This window comes from Corvus moneduloides, chromosome 21 (genome assembly GCF_009650955.1).
Source record: "Corvus moneduloides isolate bCorMon1 chromosome 21, bCorMon1.pri, whole genome shotgun sequence".
NCBI classification, from domain to species: Eukaryota; Metazoa; Chordata; class Aves; order Passeriformes; family Corvidae; genus Corvus; species Corvus moneduloides.
In genome coordinates, this window is record NC_045496.1 from 2,210,832 (window position 1) to 2,229,388 (window position 18,557).

The 18,557-nt window shown below is 58.5% G+C and overlaps 2 protein-coding genes across 5 annotated transcripts; one reads left to right on the forward strand and one right to left on the reverse strand.

The window, feature by feature from the left end:
• Positions 1-972: 972 nt before the first annotated feature.
• On the forward strand, positions 973-9,070 carry PHF19 (PHD finger protein 19). Of its 3 annotated transcripts, none has more exons than XM_032130761.1 (15): positions 973-1,151; positions 2,701-2,901; positions 3,186-3,267; positions 3,369-3,464; positions 3,559-3,659; positions 3,773-3,921; positions 4,218-4,313; positions 4,564-4,632; positions 5,078-5,198; positions 5,597-5,664; positions 5,758-5,928; positions 6,006-6,090; positions 6,367-6,452; positions 6,561-6,656; positions 6,928-9,070. In XM_032130761.1, exons 1-15 carry the CDS (start codon positions 1,065-1,067, stop codon positions 7,274-7,276), a joined length of 1,857 nt encoding a protein of 618 aa, XP_031986652.1. In that variant the 5' UTR covers positions 973-1,064; the 3' UTR covers positions 7,277-9,070. The 3 variants fall into 3 exon arrangements, with proteins under 3 accessions (XP_031986652.1, XP_031986654.1, XP_031986653.1); XM_032130763.1 differs by lacking the exon at positions 973-1,151 and adding an exon at positions 1,441-1,542; XM_032130762.1 differs by lacking the exon at positions 973-1,151 and adding an exon at positions 1,912-1,999.
• Positions 9,071-9,230: 160 nt separating this feature from the next.
• Positions 9,231-17,848, reverse strand: CUTA (cutA divalent cation tolerance homolog). Of its 2 annotated transcripts, XM_032130765.1 has the most exons (6): positions 17,516-17,783; positions 15,025-15,173; positions 12,134-12,193; positions 10,931-10,976; positions 10,627-10,676; positions 9,231-10,132 (listed from the first exon to the last, which is right to left on the reverse strand). In XM_032130765.1, exons 1-6 carry the CDS (start codon positions 17,594-17,596, stop codon positions 10,030-10,032), a joined length of 489 nt encoding a protein of 162 aa, XP_031986656.1. In that variant the 5' UTR covers positions 17,597-17,783; the 3' UTR covers positions 9,231-10,029. The 2 variants fall into 2 exon arrangements, with proteins under 2 accessions (XP_031986656.1, XP_031986657.1); XM_032130766.1 differs by lacking the exon at positions 12,134-12,193 and having other exon boundaries at positions 17,516-17,848.
• Between the last annotated feature and the right edge of the window lie 709 nt (positions 17,849-18,557).

The window sequence follows — 18,557 nt, forward strand, 5'->3', positions numbered from 1 at the left end:
CGAACGCTGTCCCGGGAGCGCAGCAATCCGTGGGATTCCGGGCAAACCCAGCAGCCCCAACGCACGGAGCGAGGAGCGGGGCTTCTCCGAGGGCTGTGCTGCGGGGTTATTTTAGTCCTGAGGTGACTCACACGTATCCCGGTGTGACTCACGGGGAGCTGGGGCCCAGGGCTGGGTAGGGATGTGGCACGGCATGGCGTGGCACAGCGTGCAACGGCATGGCACACATGGCACACATGGCACACATGGCACACATGGCACACTTGGCACACACGGCACACACGGCACAGCGTGGCTCTCCTCACGCAGCCCTGCACCGGGAGCAGCAGCGCAGCCGTGCCGGACCCATCGCTCAGGGAATCGCCTTTCCCGGGCCCTCCGCAGGTGCAGCATCACAGGGAGCACTCGGACACCGATGTTTTATGGGGAAGTTTGGTTAAATAAATGATTCCTACGCTGAAGGCAGGCTCAGCCCGTGCCGTGCCGCTCACCCCCGGCGCCCGGGAGCTGCTCGCTTGCAGTTCAAGCTTTGTTGCACGTGTGCTCTGGGCCCCAGCTCCTGGAGCTGCAGGAGCTCATCCATCACGGACAGGAAAAGCCGTACGGGCTCTGCTCGCGCTTGGCCCGGACCTCGCCCCGGGAATCAGCTCTCCTATGGCCCGAGCAGCCTGGAAAACATTGCTTTTTCAGGATCGCTTTCCAACAAACAGCAAATCCTACAGATTTCTTCTTGGCACCGACCGAAGCATTTTTACAGTGATTGATTTTCTCTGTGAGATTCAGAGAAAGGCTGAAAGGCTGCTCCCGCTTCCAGGAATCCCGGCGAGCACAGGTCGTTCCCTCTCGGGACAATGCTGCGCAGGCACTGCCCGCATCCCACCCCTCCCGCATCCCACCCCCTGCCCGCCCCCATCCCGGGGGACCGGGGGAAGCCCTTTCCTGGCTGCAGCCAGGGCTCGGAGGGGGACAGGCGGGGAGGTCCCGCGTGTGGCAGAGGGTGACGGTGCCTCTCCACGGGCGGTGGGTGCGTGGCCGACCCTGGGTTCCCCGTCCTGGCCCCGGGGATGCCGCCTGCGCCCTCCGGGGCACCGGCCAGGGCCAAGCCGAGCCGTGCCGTGCAGAGCTGGGATGTGCCCTGCCGGTCCGGTCCGGTAGGTGCCTATGGATGCCAGTCCATGCCGGTCAGTCGGTGCCGGCGGGTCGGTGCCGGTTCGTGCCATGCCAGTGGGTCGGTGCCAGTCCGGTCCGGTTCGGTCCGCGCCGGTCCGTGCCATGCCGGTGCCGGTCGGTGCCGCTGGGTGCCGTGCCGGTCCGGCCCGTGCGGTGCCGGTGGGTGCCGCGGGGATGCGCTGCGCTGCGGTGGGACCGGACCCGTGGGAGGCGGCGGGGGCGGCCCCGCTAATTGCATAACCGGGACGTCAATGCCGGCGGGAGCGCGGGGGAAGCGCGGGAAGATGGCGCCCCGCGCCCGGCCCCCGCCGCGCCCCGCAGCCTCCCGGCCCCGCGCCCCGAGCGCCCGCTGAGCGCGCCGGGCGCACCGCGGTAAGGGCGGCCCCGGCACCGCGCACGGGCACCGGGCGGGACGGGCGGGCGGACGGGCGGGCGGGCGGACAGACGGCGCCGCGGCCGCCTTTGAATGAGCCAATGGCGGCGGGGCCGCGGCCGCCGCTCGGGGCTGCCCGCGGCCACCCCCGGCAGGTGCCGCCGGGGCGCGGGGGGACCCGGCCGGGCGCTCCCGCCGCCGAGCGGTCCCGCTGCCCCGCACGGGAGCGGCGTGGGCGCTCCCACACGTGTCCGCGGGGCCCGGGGGAGAGCGGCGGGAGCCGCCGGGAGGGGAGCGGCGGGGGCCCCGCGGGGGAGCGGAGGGAAGCGCGGGGGTCTGCGGGAGCCCGGGGGGCGCGGAGCGGAGCTGCCGCCGGGCTCGGACGCGCTCCCACGCGGGGACCCGGCGAGTGCCGCTGCCGGGACGTGTCGCGGCTCGTGAGCGTCGGGCTTTGCCGTGAGTGTGATCGCTCTGCCCATCCCGGGGCTCTCGGGGAGCGGGAGAGTCCTCATGGGCGGCAGGGGCCGGGCAGAGGGGACTCGTGTCGCGATCCGCGGCGCCGGGACACGCGTGTTGCCATGAGGCCACATGTGTGGCCGTGACGGGAGCGCCAAGGGGAGAAAAGTCCCTTTCAAGTCGTTTCTGTGGTGTCCTTTGGGATCGCAGCTCTTCTGGGGATGGTTTCTTTGCCTCCTGCACCCCGAACCTCGTGGCGGTGACATTTGGCCGTCTGGGTTCGCTCGCTGTGGGTGGTGCTGGCACATCCCTACTCCTGCAGCAGCCCCGGTGGTTTGGGAGCCCACAAAACTGCGCGGAAATTGTGATGTAAAAATCACAGTAAATGTAAAGCTTTTATTCCTTACGTGCCCCCTCCCAAAACTGAACCACGCGGACCTGTGGCGTGTCCCAGTGCTGTGGGAGCCTGTCGGGGGTTAATTTCCTCTTGTTCACCGGTAGCAAAGATTTTGGCTGCTCCCTGGATTTCGTGGAAAGGAACCGTCCCATCGGCACTTGTTTTGCAGTGTGCTGAGCCCCTGCTGGTGGGGCTGAACCACCTCCAGCCTCGGTCCTCCCAGGCAAAACCCTCAGGGATGCTGTGCTCGGCTGATGTTGTGCCGTGTCGAGAGGGCAGGTGACAGCGTGTGTGTCCCCTCCAGGCTGTGCTGATGGAGACCACCAAGCTGAACCCCCTGATCCGGGATGTGTACGCGGCCGCCGGCCGTGTCCAGCAGGCAGCGGCCGCGGGCTCGGCGCGGAGGGGCAGCGGCTGCCGGGAGCTGATGGTCAGGCTGACCGAGGGGCAGTACGTGCTGTGCCGCTGGACAGACGGGCTCTACTACCTCGGCAAGATCAAGAGGGTAACGTGGACACCCCCAGGGGAACGGGAGCACCCGAAGAGGTGCCAGTGCCAGTGGAGCCGGTGCCATTCCCTGGCTCAATTCGTGGCGCAGGGGCTGCTGGCCTGGGCTGCAATGTGTCTTTGGCCAGCTGGGCATTTTGGGTCATCATCCTGCCCCGGGGTGTCACGCCCGAAACCTGACTTCCCGCAGCCCCGAGGGACAGGATCACTCACCAAGGAAAACAGGGAAGTGCTGGGAATGGGAGCTGACACACAGCCGCTCTTCCCGCTCTCTCCTGGCAGGTGAGCGGCTCCAAGCAGAGCTGCCTCGTCACGTTCGAGGATAACTCCAAGTACTGGGTCCTCTGGAAGGACATCCAGCATGGTGAGTGATGCGCCAGCCTCCCTTTCCCATGCCGTGCTGTGGGACCCTTCCCAGCAGCACGGGGACGTGGCTGTGCCACCTCTGTCGCCCCCGTCCCACAGCCGGTGTGCCGGGGGAGGAGCCCAAGTGCAGCATCTGCCTGGGGAAGACGTCGGGCCCCAGGAACGAAATCCTCATCTGCGGGAAGTGCGGGCTGGGTGAGTGTGGCTGTCCCACCCCGGGCTCTGCCGTGTCCCACCCCGGGCGAGGGCGGGGCCGGCCCCGCGGTGCTGATACCGAGCCCTCCCGCAGGTTATCACCAGCAGTGCCACATCCCGGTGGCGAGCGGCGGCGAGGGCCCGCTGGGGACGCCGTGGTTCTGCCGCCGCTGCATATTTGCCCTGGCCGTGCGGGTGAGTGGGGCTGCCCCGCGTTCCTGGCTCCGTGCGCTGCCCGGCCCTGGCACAGCGGGGCAGGACGTGGCCCCCGGGTGGCTCTGCTGACCCCGTGCCTGTCTCTCCCACAGAAGGGGGGTGCCCTGAAGAAAGGAGCCATTGCCAGGACGCTGCAAGCCGTGAAGATGGTGCTGTCCTACAACCCCGAGCTGCTGGAGTGGGACTCCCCACACCGCACCAACCAGCAGCAATGCTACTGCTACTGCGGGGGCCCCGGAGAGTAAGGCCCTGCCTGTGTGTCAGGATTAGTTTTGTGGGGGAAAGGAAGATGGGATCAGGGTGGGGATGCTTGATCCCAGGCTTGCAGGGCACTGCCCCGGGGCCAGTGGCTTTGCTCTCCACACTGCCCCTGCCATCCGGATCTCTGCTCGCTCCTGGAGGCAGCGTTTGCACCAGAAATACAAGTTAGGGACAGCTTTCTCTCCCTGGCTGGGGGGCGTCTGTGCCTAGGAGGGGACTGGGGCAGTGGCTATCACACGCTGCCCTCAGTGTCACCTTCCCCCTGTCCCTGCCCAGGTGGTACCTGAAGATGCTGCAGTGCTACCGCTGCCGGCAGTGGTTCCACGAAGCCTGTACCCAGTGCCTCAGCGACCCCATGATGTTCGGAGACCGGTATGTCCCTTCTGGGCTTTGCTGAGGTGGCTTCCCAGGGGGGACTCATGGACACATCCCAGTTGTGTCTCCCTGATCCATCTGGCACCGACATGGATCAGGTGGCCCTGTCCCCCAGAGCCCAGCTGCTCCTGGCCTTGCTGCCACAGTTGGTCCCTGGAGCACAGTCCCACCTGACCCATCCCTGGGCCCTGCATGGCTGTAGGAGTCATCCTCACTCCCGGCATTTTCCCTCCCTAATGTTTTCCAGGTTCTATGTGTTCTTCTGCTCCGTGTGCAACCAGGGACCCGAATACATCAAGCGCCTGCCCTTGAGATGGTGAGAAATGGGCTCTGCTCCTTTGGAATGTGCCCGGGTGGCTCTGGGACACCGGGCTGGCTGATCCCTGGAAGTGTTCAAGACCAGGCTGGATGGGGCTCTGACCAACCTGGTCTAGTGGAAGGTGTTCCTGCCCATGGCAGGGGGTGGGACTGGACGATCTTAAGGCCCCTTCCAACACAAACCATTCTAGGATTGTGTGTTCGGGTGTTCCCCCAGCTGCAGGCAGTGTCTCACCTCTCCCCAGAGCTCGAGGGATGCTGTCCTGGCTGGGGCATCCCCCAGGATACACCTCTGGGCTGGACTGCTTCCCCTGTGAAGTGTGGGAAGGTTCCAGTGGTGGGTTTTGGGAGGACCTGGGAGCTGGAGTGGCACTGACAGAGCAGGGCATGACGGTGGCACCACCCTGCCAGGGCTGCTGACCCTGTGCTCCTCTTTGCTGCAGGGTGGACATCGTCCATCTCGCCCTCTACAACCTGGGTGTGCAGAGCAAGAAGAAGTACTTTGACTTCGAGGAGATCTTGGCCTTCGTGAACCACCACTGGGACCCGCTGCAGCTCGGGAAGGTACAAACACACCCCGGGCTTGTGCTGGAGAGCAGCCATGGGAGTGAGAAATGTCACCCCAGCTCGTGCAGCACTCGACATGGCAGCTCCCGCTCCAGAGCAGCTTAATCCCTTTCCTCTGTGCTGGGATTTCCGTTGTGGGAGTGTCAGACCTTACACCTTCCCCAGCGGGAGCTGGAGCTGAGAGAAGCGTGTTGGAAACCTGTCCCGGGGCAGGACGGGGCGGCTCCCCGAGGGCGGCAGTGCCAGACCCGGGTGGCTCTGGCCGGGCCTTGGCTCCCTCCCTCCCTCCCCGACCCTGGGCAGGAGCTGAAAGCCGGAGTTCGGGTTCCCCCGTCTGTTTGGATTTTGCATAACCACAGCGGGCACTGAGCCCTGCCTGCCCCCCTGTCCCGCAGCTCACGGGCACCCCCATCTCGGAGCGCGGCCCCCACCTCCTCAACGCTCTCAACAGCTACAAAAGCAGGTGAGGCCCGGGCGAGGGATGGGGACAGGGCGGGATGCAGGGTGCTCCCGTGCCAGCCCGGCTGAGGGCTGTTCCCTCCCCTCTGCCGCCCAGGTTTCTGTGTGGGAAGGAGATAAAAAAGAAGAAATGCATCTTCCGCCTGCGGATCCGCGTCCCCCCGAACCCCCCCAGCAAGGTGCTGCCGGAGAAAGCCCCCGGCGAGGGCGAGAGCAGCTCCTGCGAGCTGAAGAAGAGAGGGAAAAGCAAATATGCCCATAAGGACAGGTAAGTGGCCCCGTTGCCCCGGACATGCCCGCAGTAGCCCCCCCCGTGCCCGCGCCCCCCTCACGCCCTGTTTGCAGCCTCCTGCCGCGGCAGCTCCAGCAGCAGAAGCGGCGAGCGCGGCGCAAGAGGGCCAAGTTCCTGCTGGAGGATGCCATTCCCAGCGTGAGTCCTTCGCCCCCTCCCCTGTGCAGCCAGCCCGGGATTTGGCAGCTGTGTGGGACTGCCCAGCCCTGCGGCTCCCCGCAAGTTTTCCCCACTCGTACGGGCAGGGAGAGCTCCTGTCCCTCACCTGGGAAATGTCCCACGCCGAGCCCACTTCCCAGGGCAGCGGGGCCATGGGAAGGAGCGCGGTGGCCCCGGGCAGAGGGTGCCAGGGGTGGGGTGTGGGCAGCACGCCTGTGCCAGGCAGTGAGGAGTGAGCTTCTTTTTGTGGCACAGAGTGACTTCACCTCAGCCTGGAGCACCAACCACCACCTGGCCAGCATCTTCGACTTCACGCTGGATGAGATCCAGAGCCTGAAAAGGTCCGTGCAGCCGGACCAGGGGTGTGGGGGGCCTGGGGTGCTGCTTGCGCCAGGCTGGGGCCGATGCTGCATCCCAGCCTATCCCATCCCACCCTATCCTGTCCACAGTGCCAGCTCAGGACAGACTTTCCTGTCGGACGTGGACTCTACAGACGCCACCAGCACCTCAGGCTCGGCCAGCACAAGCCTCTCCTACGAGTCCAGGTGAGGACTGTGCCCCTAGCCCCCTTCCAGAGGGGTCCTGGTGGCATGGCCAGGGGGCGAGGTCCTGTGTCTCCCCCCTTCATGTCCCACACTGGGGAGCTTTTCCTCCCTGTGTCTCAAACGGGCTGGGGGGCCCAAAGTGGCACTTGCTGGCTGTGCAGGATCAGAGCCGTCGGTCCTTGCTGGGCTCCCCCAAATTTCAGAAGCCAGTACGGGGGGGTGGCACCTTTTGGGTGCCGCCCTCACTCCTGCCCTGTGCTCTCCCCGGCAGCCGCAGGACCGTGGGCAGCCGCAAGCGCAAACTGGCGGTGCCAGCCTACGCCTCGGGGGCCAAGAGGAGAGGAGGGGAGCCGGGCGGGCGCCCGGCCGCGGCCACCCCCGAGGGCAGCGAGGCAGCGGCCGGCCCCGACCGCCCCGACGACGGCATCGACAGCCACACCTTCGAGAGCATCAGCGAGGACGACTCCTCGCTGTCTCACCTCAAGTCCTCCATCAGCAGCTACTTCGGGGCCGCGGGCCGGCTGGTGTGCGGGGAGAAGTACCAGGTGCTGGCCCGGCGGGTGACGCTCGAGGGGAAGGTGCAGTACCTGGTGGAGTGGGAAGGCACCACTCCCTACTGAGCCCCGCCAGCCCCGAAACCTTTCCCGGAGCCAAAGCAGAGGAGATCGAGGTGCTGGGGAAGCCCGTGAGGCACAGGAGAGGTGCTGGTCCCGCCCCCCGGGAATTTTGGCGGGTGGAGGCAGCGCCCAGGCCAGCAGCGCTGACCGGGAATGAAACCTGAAGCCCTGACACTCTGTTTTTTTTAATGTTAACAATTTTTAGTTTCTTGGCTGTGTTTATGCAGAGCAGGGCCCAGCCGTGCTCTCCCCCTGGAGCCTTTGGCCGAGCCCGAGGCACCATCCCGGTGGTGGCCAGAGCAGGGAGGGGGTCCGGCCCTCCAGAAGGGTCCCACAGCTGCAGCAGCTGTTTGGGGGACACCCCACACCCTGCTCACACAGACGGACCTCGGCCTGTGCCTGGCATAGCCTGGCTTATCCCGGTGTCCCAGCCTGACTGAGCAGCCTCAAGGGGGTCCTGCTGCCAAAGCACGAACCCCTCCTCATCCCTGGGCTTTCACAGCTCATCCCCGTGCTCATGGGAAACTGGGAACAGCTCTTGGGGTTTTCCACTTTGTCCTGAATCCATTCATTAAAGGAATGTGGTTTGTTTAACATGAGAGGAAAATGCCCCAAAGCCAGCCCATGTGTGGCTGTTGCAGCCACGGGGCAGATGTGCTCTCACCCCATAACCTGGACTGTGTGTGATGCTGCACCAGCTTCATTTCCCTGTTCTGACAATCATGATCTTGGAAGAGATCGTCCAAAAAATCCGCCTTTGCCTTAAAACCACCATGGGCACTTCACAGACTGGAGCCCAAGGCCTTTGTTCCTACAGGAAATCTTCATCCCAAATGTGCCAAACCAGCAGACAAACCAAAAAAAAGGCTGAAGAGGACAGCGGGGGCAGGGGGAGGGGGCTGTACCAGGGTCCCTGTGACCATCCCTGTGGCCATCCCTGGGGCCTCGTGGCTGTGCCTCTCTCGTAGTGGTGATGTTTGTGAGCAGTGGGCTTGATTTGTCTGCAGGGGAGAAGGAGCAGCCCCTTCTTTAACAAAGCAATACTGCCAGCTTGGGCAGGAGCAGAGCAGTCGGCTTTTTAAAAAAGATTCTAATATCAGATAGATGTGTTAGATTTTTTTCTTAAGAGAGAGAGAGATATTTTTAATGGTGTCCTCCTCGTCTCTCCCCCATCCCACCACGACTGTCCCATGGGATGGAGGGTGAGCCCTGCTGGGTTGTGGGGTCCTGTCCAGCAGCAGACCCTGTCCTGTCCTACCTGTGCTCATGGGATCTCTGCTCAGAGTGGAGTGTCCCTGTCCTTCTGGGAGAGGTGCTGCCAGACCCCCCCATCCCTGGCAGGGAGGGGTCCAGCAGCTGGAAAACTCCCTGTCCTGCCTTAGCTTTGTCCTCAAAGGATCACTTAAAATATTTTCCTTTCTTGAGTGCCTATGGAGCCCGCGTGATTCCAAGGGGCTGCCAAGAGCTGTGCCAGGGCTGAGCAGGGTCATGCCTGTGGGATGTGCCACTGGACATTACACTTGTGGGGGCACCCACAGGATGTGGCCCTGGCTCCTCTCCACTCCCTCTCTGTTCTCCTCCTCTCCTGGCTTCTCGCAGAGAATTGAATGTGGAGCCTTTAAAAGTATTTTTGTTGCAGAGTATATTTTGCATTCGCTGTAATAGAGATTATAACAACTCTGTGCACCTTCTGATTTCTGAATTCAGGTTGCTGCTTGTAAGCAACTCTCATTATACCCAAGTTGTAATTAATACGTCTGATGTACAATTAAAAAGTGAGGGTTTTTTTCAACATCACTGTTTTTTTGAAGTGTGAGGATTATTGAGTTGGGATGCCCAGTGCCCACCATGGGGCAGCTGGTACTGCTGGGTTGTGTTCCATTCCAGGTGAGGTGTGTCCTGCAAGCCCAGGACAGGCCCTTCCTCTTGCACAGCTGCGACCACGAGAGCCTGCCCAGCTAAGAAACGCTCCTGTTTATTCCCTTCCCCATCCCATAAATAACTCGAAAATGTTCCATTAAGTTATATCCCGTGAACCATTAACATAAGGATCTTTCTACAAGGCTCAGTGTGGCCTAGGCAGAAAGCCCCTGTTCAGGTGGGGGTAGGGATGCAGGGCCAGGGCAGTGCCGTGGTCCTGCTGGCACCTGGCTTCCCTGAAGTGGCCGTGGATGTCGCCCAGCCCACCCCAGCTCTCCGTGGCAGGGCCGAGTCTGTGTGTGCTGCTCGCGGCTCCTGCTAAATCCTCGCGGCATCTGCTGGAGTTTGCCGCTTCCTTGGATTGTGTCAGACTCCAGCAGCACGCTGGCTGCCGGCAGGGGAGGGCGGGAGCCGCACGGCGCGGGGTGCCCGGCCACATCCTGCAGCCTCCGGGCTGGGGAAGGATGCCGGGACCGCCGCTGCGGGGGAGCAGGGGGCCAGGCAGGGTTCAGGGGCTGGCTGTGGGGACACATGGCACTGCAGGGGCTGCCAGGCCACGGATCCCAGCTGGAATTCGCTGCTGGCAGCCTGAGGCAGCCCCCGAGTGTCCTGACAGGAACATCTCCGCGTATCCTCATCCACAGCCTTTGGTGCGGGCGGCCCTTCCCCAGCTCAGCTTGCACCGGCTCCGGGCTGCTCAGCGCTCCCCGGGCAGGCCGAGGAGGGGATGTTTCCCAAGCTCCTGTGTTACCGCGAATCCTCGAAGATAAAAGCCGCCTCCCACATGGCTCAGCAGGATCCCGATCTCCCCAGAAGTGAGGTGCACTTCGCACTTCTCAGTCCCGTGGCACGTTCTCCTCTATCCATTTGAGGTACAGAGGGTTTCCTTGGTCAATAGGCAGGCTGATGATTTCGGGGGTTTCAAAGGGATGGATGGATCTAAAGTGGAACCAGGCGCGGAGGAGCAGAGTCAGCGCCAGCCGCGCTCCGCGCTCCCAGCCGCGCCCCAGCCCTGCCCCGCGCCCTCTCCGCACTTCAAAGCACCCGCAGCTTCTTTTTGCCACGTGGGAATTCTGCTTTGAGTTTGGGGTTTACCACAGACTGCCGGGGGCCTGGCCCAAAGCTGAGTGTGCTCCCCCCTCGGGAAATGCAGGAAATCCTGTCAGGAGGCTGTCAGGGAATAACCTGTGTGAGGAGAGGGAGAATCTCTCCTCGAATCCAGCATGGAGGGGCTGGGTGAAACCCAGTTGATATTTCTGCCACTTTTTACTTTTTGCTGATGCCGTCTCTGGGTTTTTCTGGCTCATAAGATACAGCAGGAGCACTTAACCCCCCTGGGTGGGAAGGGGCTCAAGGAACTCCCAAAGCTGGAGCAGGAGGTGAAGCCTACCTTGGACAGGACACCCAGTGCTCCTGCAGAGCCAGAGCCTCACCTGACGTAGTTGGACAATTCCCCTATTTTGGACGTCCTTGTCTTCACCAACTGTGGAGAGTAAAAAATCCAACACAAACCCCAAGGGAGTCGTGAAGGGATGGAGGGATTCTGAGCTGCAGTTCCTGACTGCCCCCACCCAGCATGGCCAGGGGTGCGACAGGAGCCCTTCCTGGGCTCTTCCCTGGGGGATGTTCCCAAACCTCAGGCAGGCTGGTGCCACCCTCCCCAAACCTCCCTGCAGCCCCTTTTGGCTGGGACCATTCGCAACAGGGATTTCTGTGATGTAGGGAATGATCACTTACCAGCAGTATTTCAGTGGATTCTTCCAGCTCCCCTTTCCAGAAATACCTGGATTTAAAAGAAAAGCAGCATCAGCAAGTCCAGCTCTGGCTGCAGCCATGCCAGCCCTCGGGATACTTTCCCTGCTTGGTGCTCTTTGCACGTGGCCATTTCTTTACAAAGTGGCTCAAGAAGCATCGCTGGCCCCAAAACTGCTGAGCACATGAGTGAGCACCCCAGATTTATGGACCAAAGCCTCCTCCAGAGAATTTGCCCAGGGGCACTGGCAGGGCAAATTTGCTGGGATTGGGGTGTCCTGTGGTGGTGGCCCCACTCTGAGCTGTGGCCAGGGGACAGTGCCTGCAGGGGTTGTGGCTGCGAGGCTGAGCTTTCTTCCTCTCCTTCCCTGCAGGAGAGGAGCTGCACTTCTCATGAGTCAGATATGACCTTTCAAAACATTTTTGCTGCCAGGAGCCCGTCCTGATCTCATCTGCCTGCTGGGCTCCTGCGCGAGGAGGACTCGGAGGCGTCGCGGTGTCTCCTGAGCAGGGCACGGAGCAGAATCCAGCTGGAGCTGCCAGGGCTGTGCAGGAGCAGCTCTGCTCCGCCTTTTGGGTTTGTAGGAAATGATGGATAAGGGGAAGAAGGGTATTACTGGGTTTGCCCTCAGCTGGGATAGGGGGTGCACTGTGGGGATCCCCTCCTGAGGGAAGGCTGCAGTGGGATCTGCTCCTCACTTCTGCCAGGGTGTTTCTATGAGGAAAAGCTGTTTTGGGGCTTTGCTCTTTAACCCCTCTAACAAGTGCAGTCCCTTTGCATGGACAGCTGAGGACACCTGCAGAGCAGGGCTGGGCCTGTTCCAAGGTCAAACATGCTGTTCTTCCTGCCTGAAAAAGCTGCTTAATTTTGTAAAGGCCTTTTCTGGTCCCTATCTTGGCTTCTTTTTAGAGCTTCTGATAACAGGCACCATGTCCTCAGGACCATAAATCCTAAATTGGTGGATGTCTGTGTAGCCAAGTAACCAATAAATAAATGGTCCCCATGGGCAGTCAGAGCATCTGTGCTCCTTAACGAGCTCGGAGCACGGTGAGGATCGTCCCCATCATCTGCAACAACAAACAGACACAGCAGCCTTCTGGAAACTGAAGGCTGTGTCCATCCCCTCCTTCCCTCCCTGCAGAGCCCAGGTTTGCCTCCTCTGTTGGGGAATATCCAGCTCAACTTACAAGGCTGAGCTCTTGGGCAGGATGTTCACGTAGGCAGCCAGTTTCTTATCCATGATGGCCCTGGGGGAGACAGGAAGGGAATCAGTGCCAGGCCAGCTCAGTGCTCACCCCCAGCCATGGGGACATTCCCTCGTGCTGCCCAGGACTGCCAGCAGCAGCTTTGACATTGGAGACATGGAATTTTGGGTTACTTATTACCCTGAGAAAACAGAGGCAAAGGTGACCTTTGGCTGGAGCTACTTCAGATCAGGCCCTCCTGGCAGGACTCTGGGACCCTCTCTGTGCTGAGGAGGGAGTTTAGGTGTTGCTCCTGGCCTGGAGGGTGCAAGGACCCTGCTCAGTGCCAGCCCTGTGCCCTTCTGGCCATGGGGTCAGGGCAGGGCTGAACCATGGGGCTGCAAGAACTGGGGCTGGGATGGATGGGAAGGGGTTTGTCTGCCACTGTCAAACTGTGCCCCTTCCTCTCAGAGCAGCCTAAATGTGCATCTGGTTAGATTAACAACATCAAGGTTTTTCAATCCAAAATGTCCTCGAAATCTGAAGCCCAAATAAATTCCTTCCCTCCGGCTGCCTCCGTTAGTTGTGGGCTGGTTTGTTATTGCAGAGCTGCTCGGGGCTGCCAGCAGAAGTGATACTGCAGCGATTACAGAGCACTGAAGCGAACTCAGGGCGGATTTTTAGAAGAAAGGGGGAAAATGATGTGTTTTGTGACCACAGCAGTGTCTGGCCCTTCTCACGGAGGTGGCAGCTGTCCCTTCAGGCAGGGCACCAGTGACTCCACCTTCGGTTTCTTTAGCACTGGCTTGGGGGGACCACGGCTGGAGAGGAGAAGCACCCCAGGAGGCTCAGGGTTGTTTGCTCTCACCATGTGTAGGCAGTTCCAGGCATTTAATGCTCGTGGAGCATCTTGAGTTAATCTTTACACCAACAAAGTGCAGCAACATGAACAGAGCCACCCCTGCTGTGACTGTCATGTCACACATGGCACAAATCAGTTTGGTTTTGCTGCCTGCAACTTGCAAGGCATTTTAGCACAGGAGCTTTTTGGTTTGGGTGCTCTGTCCCAATAAATGTGATCCTAACTGAGATCCTGAACTTCGTGCCAGCAAGCTGAGCAGCAACAAGAGGCCACCAGGGGAACAGGGAACATTGCAAGAAGCTGAATGTGATCTGTGGAAAATGTCTGCATAATACATGATAGCTTTGGGTTGGGCACTTCATCGTGTGTTTCTTTGTCTGTGCCTCACAATAGGCCCTGAAGTGAGACAGATTAAATATTGATAAGCAGAAAAGCAAAGAAAATGATAAACACAAGTCTACGGCAGCGGTGGGGGCTGACAGGGGGCTGGGTAAGGTGGGTGAGGTGCAGTGGCCACACCGCCCAGCCAAGGGGGTCAGCTCCTCCCAGCAGGCACAGGGGACAGGCAAGAAGGTCTTGAGATGTTGAATTCTACCTGCAGCTCTTCTGCTTTCTCAAAGCTTGAACCCCTTTTCCTTAAACCAAAAAATTTCCCTGCAGATGCATCCGAGTGAGTGCTCCACTGGGCAGTGCAAAGGAAGAATAAACATGACAGCACAGGAAAAATGAGTGGGGGAAAATCAGCATAGAAGCCCAGTGTCATCCCCTACAACCAGGGCTCATTGCTCCAAATTCCAGAACAAAGGAATAATTACTCCACCAGTAAAACCACAACCAAAGTACACATATCTCAGTGAGGGGGAGTGATTTATGTCCTCTCCCTTCCCTGCAAGATCAGGAACAAAGAGTGGAAAGCATTTGCAAAGCTGTTAAGACGAAGCATTTTCAGGAACTGAGGCTCTTTTCACCAGGTACAGTTGCCCCTTTTTTTTAGGAGACATCGAGCAGTGCAGACATAATTCTATTTGAATTTCTTAATACAGTTGCAGTATTTAAGGTGACACAAACTCCCTTTCAGTAGCCTGTCAGTTCCTGAACATGTTTGGGAGCACTTTGCTGGAGATGGAGAGGTTTTGGCAGGAGCAGGGCAGCAGGAAAACAGCGCAGGAGGCGTTGCAGGAAACTTCACGGTCCATCATAAACACTTCCCCAGTCAACACGGGTTCAGTACTTCCAACAGAGCATCCATTGAGTCAGGGAATGACAGACGTGTGAAAAAACTCTGCATGCAAAATATCATGCAAAGTATCTCATATATTAAAAGAGAAGAAGAAAAAATCGAGGAAAACCCCCTCATTCCCTGAGGTTTGCTGGTGAGCAGAGTGGTACCAGGTGGTACCTCACAAGCGTTTGCTGTGGACCACTTTCATACTTCCTTTATTTTCATGTCAGAGCACTGTGCATTGTCCCTCTCTATAAATCCCCTCCGAGCATTTTGTTGTCTGTGTTGCTCTAGAGAGGAATAAGGACTGTGGCAGATCAGAGAACATCAGGTTGGAGCTTAATCCATCTGAGGGCTGAGAAATTCATGGTCATAACTTGAAAATGGGTCTTGAAAATGCAAGGCAGTGAAATAAATTGAGAGTTGCTTGATGCTACCATGGCATTGGCTTCAGAGGCAAATATCAGCTTTCCTTGGGACAGGGCAGCTCTGGTATGGGGGTTGTGATACAGAGTCTGTGGAAAGGAGCATTGCTCGGGTATCACAGAATCATGGAATGGGTTGGGTTGGAGGGACCTTAAAGCCCATCCAGTGCCACCCCCTTCCACGAGCAGGGACACCTTCCACTATCCCAGGTTACCCCAAGCCCTGTCCAGCCACAGCTTCTCTGGGCACCCTGTGCCAGGGCCTCACCCCCCTAGAAATGCAAAGTACACAGGATACAGATCCCCTCGAGGGACAAGGGAATATTCAGCTTCACTCCAGCTTTGGAACCCCGCAAGCAGACAAGCAAGGGAAGCGTCTCCGTACCTGGCGATGTCCCTGGCGATCTGCTCGTTGAGGCAGTTGACGAAGGCGATGGAATGTGTCCCTGGGATGTAGCTGCCAGTGACAGCAGAGTGCAGGTGCAGAGCCAGGCCCCGGAGCAGGGGGTACATGAGCACCAACAGCGTCAGCACCTCGGAGAGAACAGCCGGGCGATGGGAGGCGAAACACAGTAAAACTGAACATTTACATTGTCCGTGGCTGCAGGGACGTTTCCAGGCTTCCCTCAGCATTGCAGGGACCAGTTAAATCAAATTAAGATGAGAACCTGCTGCTAGGGGGATTCATTCCCCTCCAGTAGGACCAATCTCGTGCTCAGGGCAGGAGAGGGGCAGTTTTGCAGCTGTATCAGCCCAGGGGGGCCCAGGCCTTGGCTGTGGGAGGTCACCCCAGACTAACGGGGGTTACAGACCCCACCACCCGACCACAGCAGCCAGCACTGGTTTTCGGAAGAAGAATAAGGAGCTAAGACAGGGAATGTCTTGGTTTCTACTGCAAAAAAGAACAAGAAGGGAACAGCTCCCACACCCAGCACACCTCTCCTGCTCAGGGCACACCTGCAGCCGTCCTTTAGCCGTGCACCAGGGGTGAGGTGCGTCCATCCCTCTGGGAAATGGGGGGCACAAGACCCTCTGCCTCCCTGGGGATGTGGGCAGGAGAAGAGCAGTTTGTCAGTGTATTGTCCTTGGGAAAGAGATTCGGGCTGGAGCCTGGTGCCAGGACCTGGGGAATTTCAATCCTGCCCTGTCAGATTATTCTCCTCTGCCTTAGCTCTGTGCAGCCCACCCAGACCACGCTCCAGCCTCACACCCTGACTTCAAGGCAGGTTTTAAATTCATTTCATCTTAATTATCTGCTACTAAAAGCACAGTGAAACTGGATCCTGTGCGGCACAGAAATCCTAAAGGACACAGCCCAGGTCTGCAGGGCAGCACAAACACCAACGCTCTGCCCGTGGCCTGGCAGAGCAGCAGCAACAAGTGGGGTTTGCTGTGCAGGAGCTGCTATTCCTGGCAAGCCCCTTCGCTGCTGTTTGTGCTCACATGCCATAAACAGCCTCCCAAAAACATATCATTATCCCGGCAGGGATGCTGCGGGAAGGGTGAGGTTAATTTGGAGTGCTGAGGACCAGCTGAAGGATGGTGCCGTTCTGGGCTGCAGCTCCTTCCCTTTGTCTTTTGTTTTGTTTTCGACATAAACAGCATCTGGCCCTGATTCAGCTACAGTGATTAAAAAATGCTTAGAAGACTAAGAAAATATTCATTTCCCCCCCTTATTTCCACCCTCCTTTGTCCTCTGAACAACCTGCCATTGCAGCACTAATGCAGAAATCTCTCTCTTTTTTTTTTTTTTTTAATTGAATTAAAAATCTCTCTTGTCACCACTCTTTCTCATTTGGAAAATGACCAATGTGCTGTACTGCTTGTCTCCTCTTTCCCAATCCATTTGAGGAAATATTCTTTGTTACCACAAGACTTCTCATCATAATTTTTAGAGCTCCTTCTGTGCTCTTTTTTTCCCACTAAGCCATTTAACAAATACTATACAACAAATCCCAAAAGCTCCTCAGCGAGTTACAAGCCAAACAGAGATGTGCTGGTGTACCTATTTTTCCAGATTAAAATGTAATCATGCTCCTTGCTCAGGAAAAAAAAAAAACCACCATCCAACCTGTTCAGCCTGGTGATCATTAATCTTCTTGGAAGATGTACGTGCATGTGATGAGGAAATCCCCAGGATCATTTGGGATTGAATATTAGTACAAACATGAACACTATCTTGTTTTTTCTGGTGTTTTCCTCTCTTTTTTTTTCTGAAAAGGAAGATAACCGCCCCTTTTTTCCCCCGAATAATTGTATTTGCCAAGAGATGGTGCAAAAGGGAAGGAGTGAAACCTCGGGTTTCTTGCCTGATAAACCAATTAAACTCATGATTGCCAAAATACTGAAGTGAACAAAACTGAAAACACCCCTGTGAGGTTTTAAGCACTTCACTAAAAAGCACTGAGCAGCAAAATGCCATTTTAGTGCAGAGAGACTCAGATTTCTGCAACACTTCTTTTGCCTTTGGCGAACTAAAAACAGCTTTAGGTTTAAAATCACCACGCTATGACTTTTTGCTGAGTTTTGATGAGATTCTGTTAAAAAAAAAAAACCCAACTGAACAACACCACCCAAACACAAGTTGTGCCAACGTTGTAAAAAAACTTGGAAATTTGCTTCTCTCGCAGCAGATGCAGGGAGTCCACCCCTCCCGCATGATGGTTTTGGGGAGAGGTTTGCTAACAAAGGTACAGACGGGTATTTCCATGATTGCTTAGAGTGAGTCGGTGTCTGTCGTGCTTCCCAGGGAGTGTTCCGTGCCCCACATCCCCATCCCAGCCCCCTGTCCATCCCAGCCCCCTGTCCATCCCAGCCCCGTGTCCATCCCAGTCCCGTGTCCATCCCAGTCCCCTGTCCATCCCAGTCCCACTTACCAGCACCAAGGTGCCGCGGCCGGGCCGGGGGCAGCCCTGGGAAGCCGGGGGCAGCGGGCAGCGCTGGCTCAGCCCCTCCATGTCCTGCGGCCCCTCCACCTGCTCTGCCCGAGCTGGGAGCGCTGCCTGGACCGGCGGCACTGACTCCTCCTCCTCCTCCTCTTCCTCCCCGGCTGGTGCCCGCCCGCTGCGGGGACAGGGGACAGCGCGGTGTCCTCTGCCCCTGCCTGACCTGCAGAGCTGGGGGGACAAATAGCAGGGACTGGCACCCCAAAAGTGGGGTCAGACACCCGAGTGCTGTCGCTGCTGGTATCAAACTGCCCGCACCAGCATCTGGTGGGATTTCCAGGTTGTCCCTCCAGTACAAGCACTGGAATCCTCCCAGTGCCGCCCCCGGTGCTCCGAGACTTGCTGACGGCATTTGTCACCTTCGCTTTGATTTCCCCGTCTATAAAACTTTCTCAGATTTCATCTGGTCGGGGCTCTTTGGATAGAAACCAGCGGGCAGGTGCTGAGTCCTGGCGTGGTGTTTGTACCCAAAATCTCCTGTGAGGGACGCGGGGCAGAGGAGCCGAGCGCTGTTTGTCTCACGCTGTAACTTTATTGTGTCCCTGTGTAACTTTTTACAGTCCCCCTGCCTGTTCCCATAACCTGTCAGGAGAACTCATTCCTTGCCAGGCTGCAGAACACCCGAACCCGCCTATCTGTTCCATATTTAATTGGGGGATGTAATCTTTCGCAGAGCTGGAAGCACAAAGTTCTTTATTAAGCAGCTCCTGTTGTAGAAGTTATGTGACGGCATCAATTTGTTTGCAAAAGGTGAGAAAATTCAGCTTGAAGACATCGGGGGGTGGCACGTTCTTCGCAGCCCAGGGAGCTGCCCCGGGCAAACACCGGGATGGGACCGGCTGTCCTCGCACTCCTGGGATCAGCACTTCCCCCTCCCGAACCCCGACAACGCCCTTTATCCCGGTTTTTCCAAGAGACGGCGACCCGCAAAGCGACCCCAGCGCGCGCCTCAGGGGTGCGAGCCCAGCCAGCG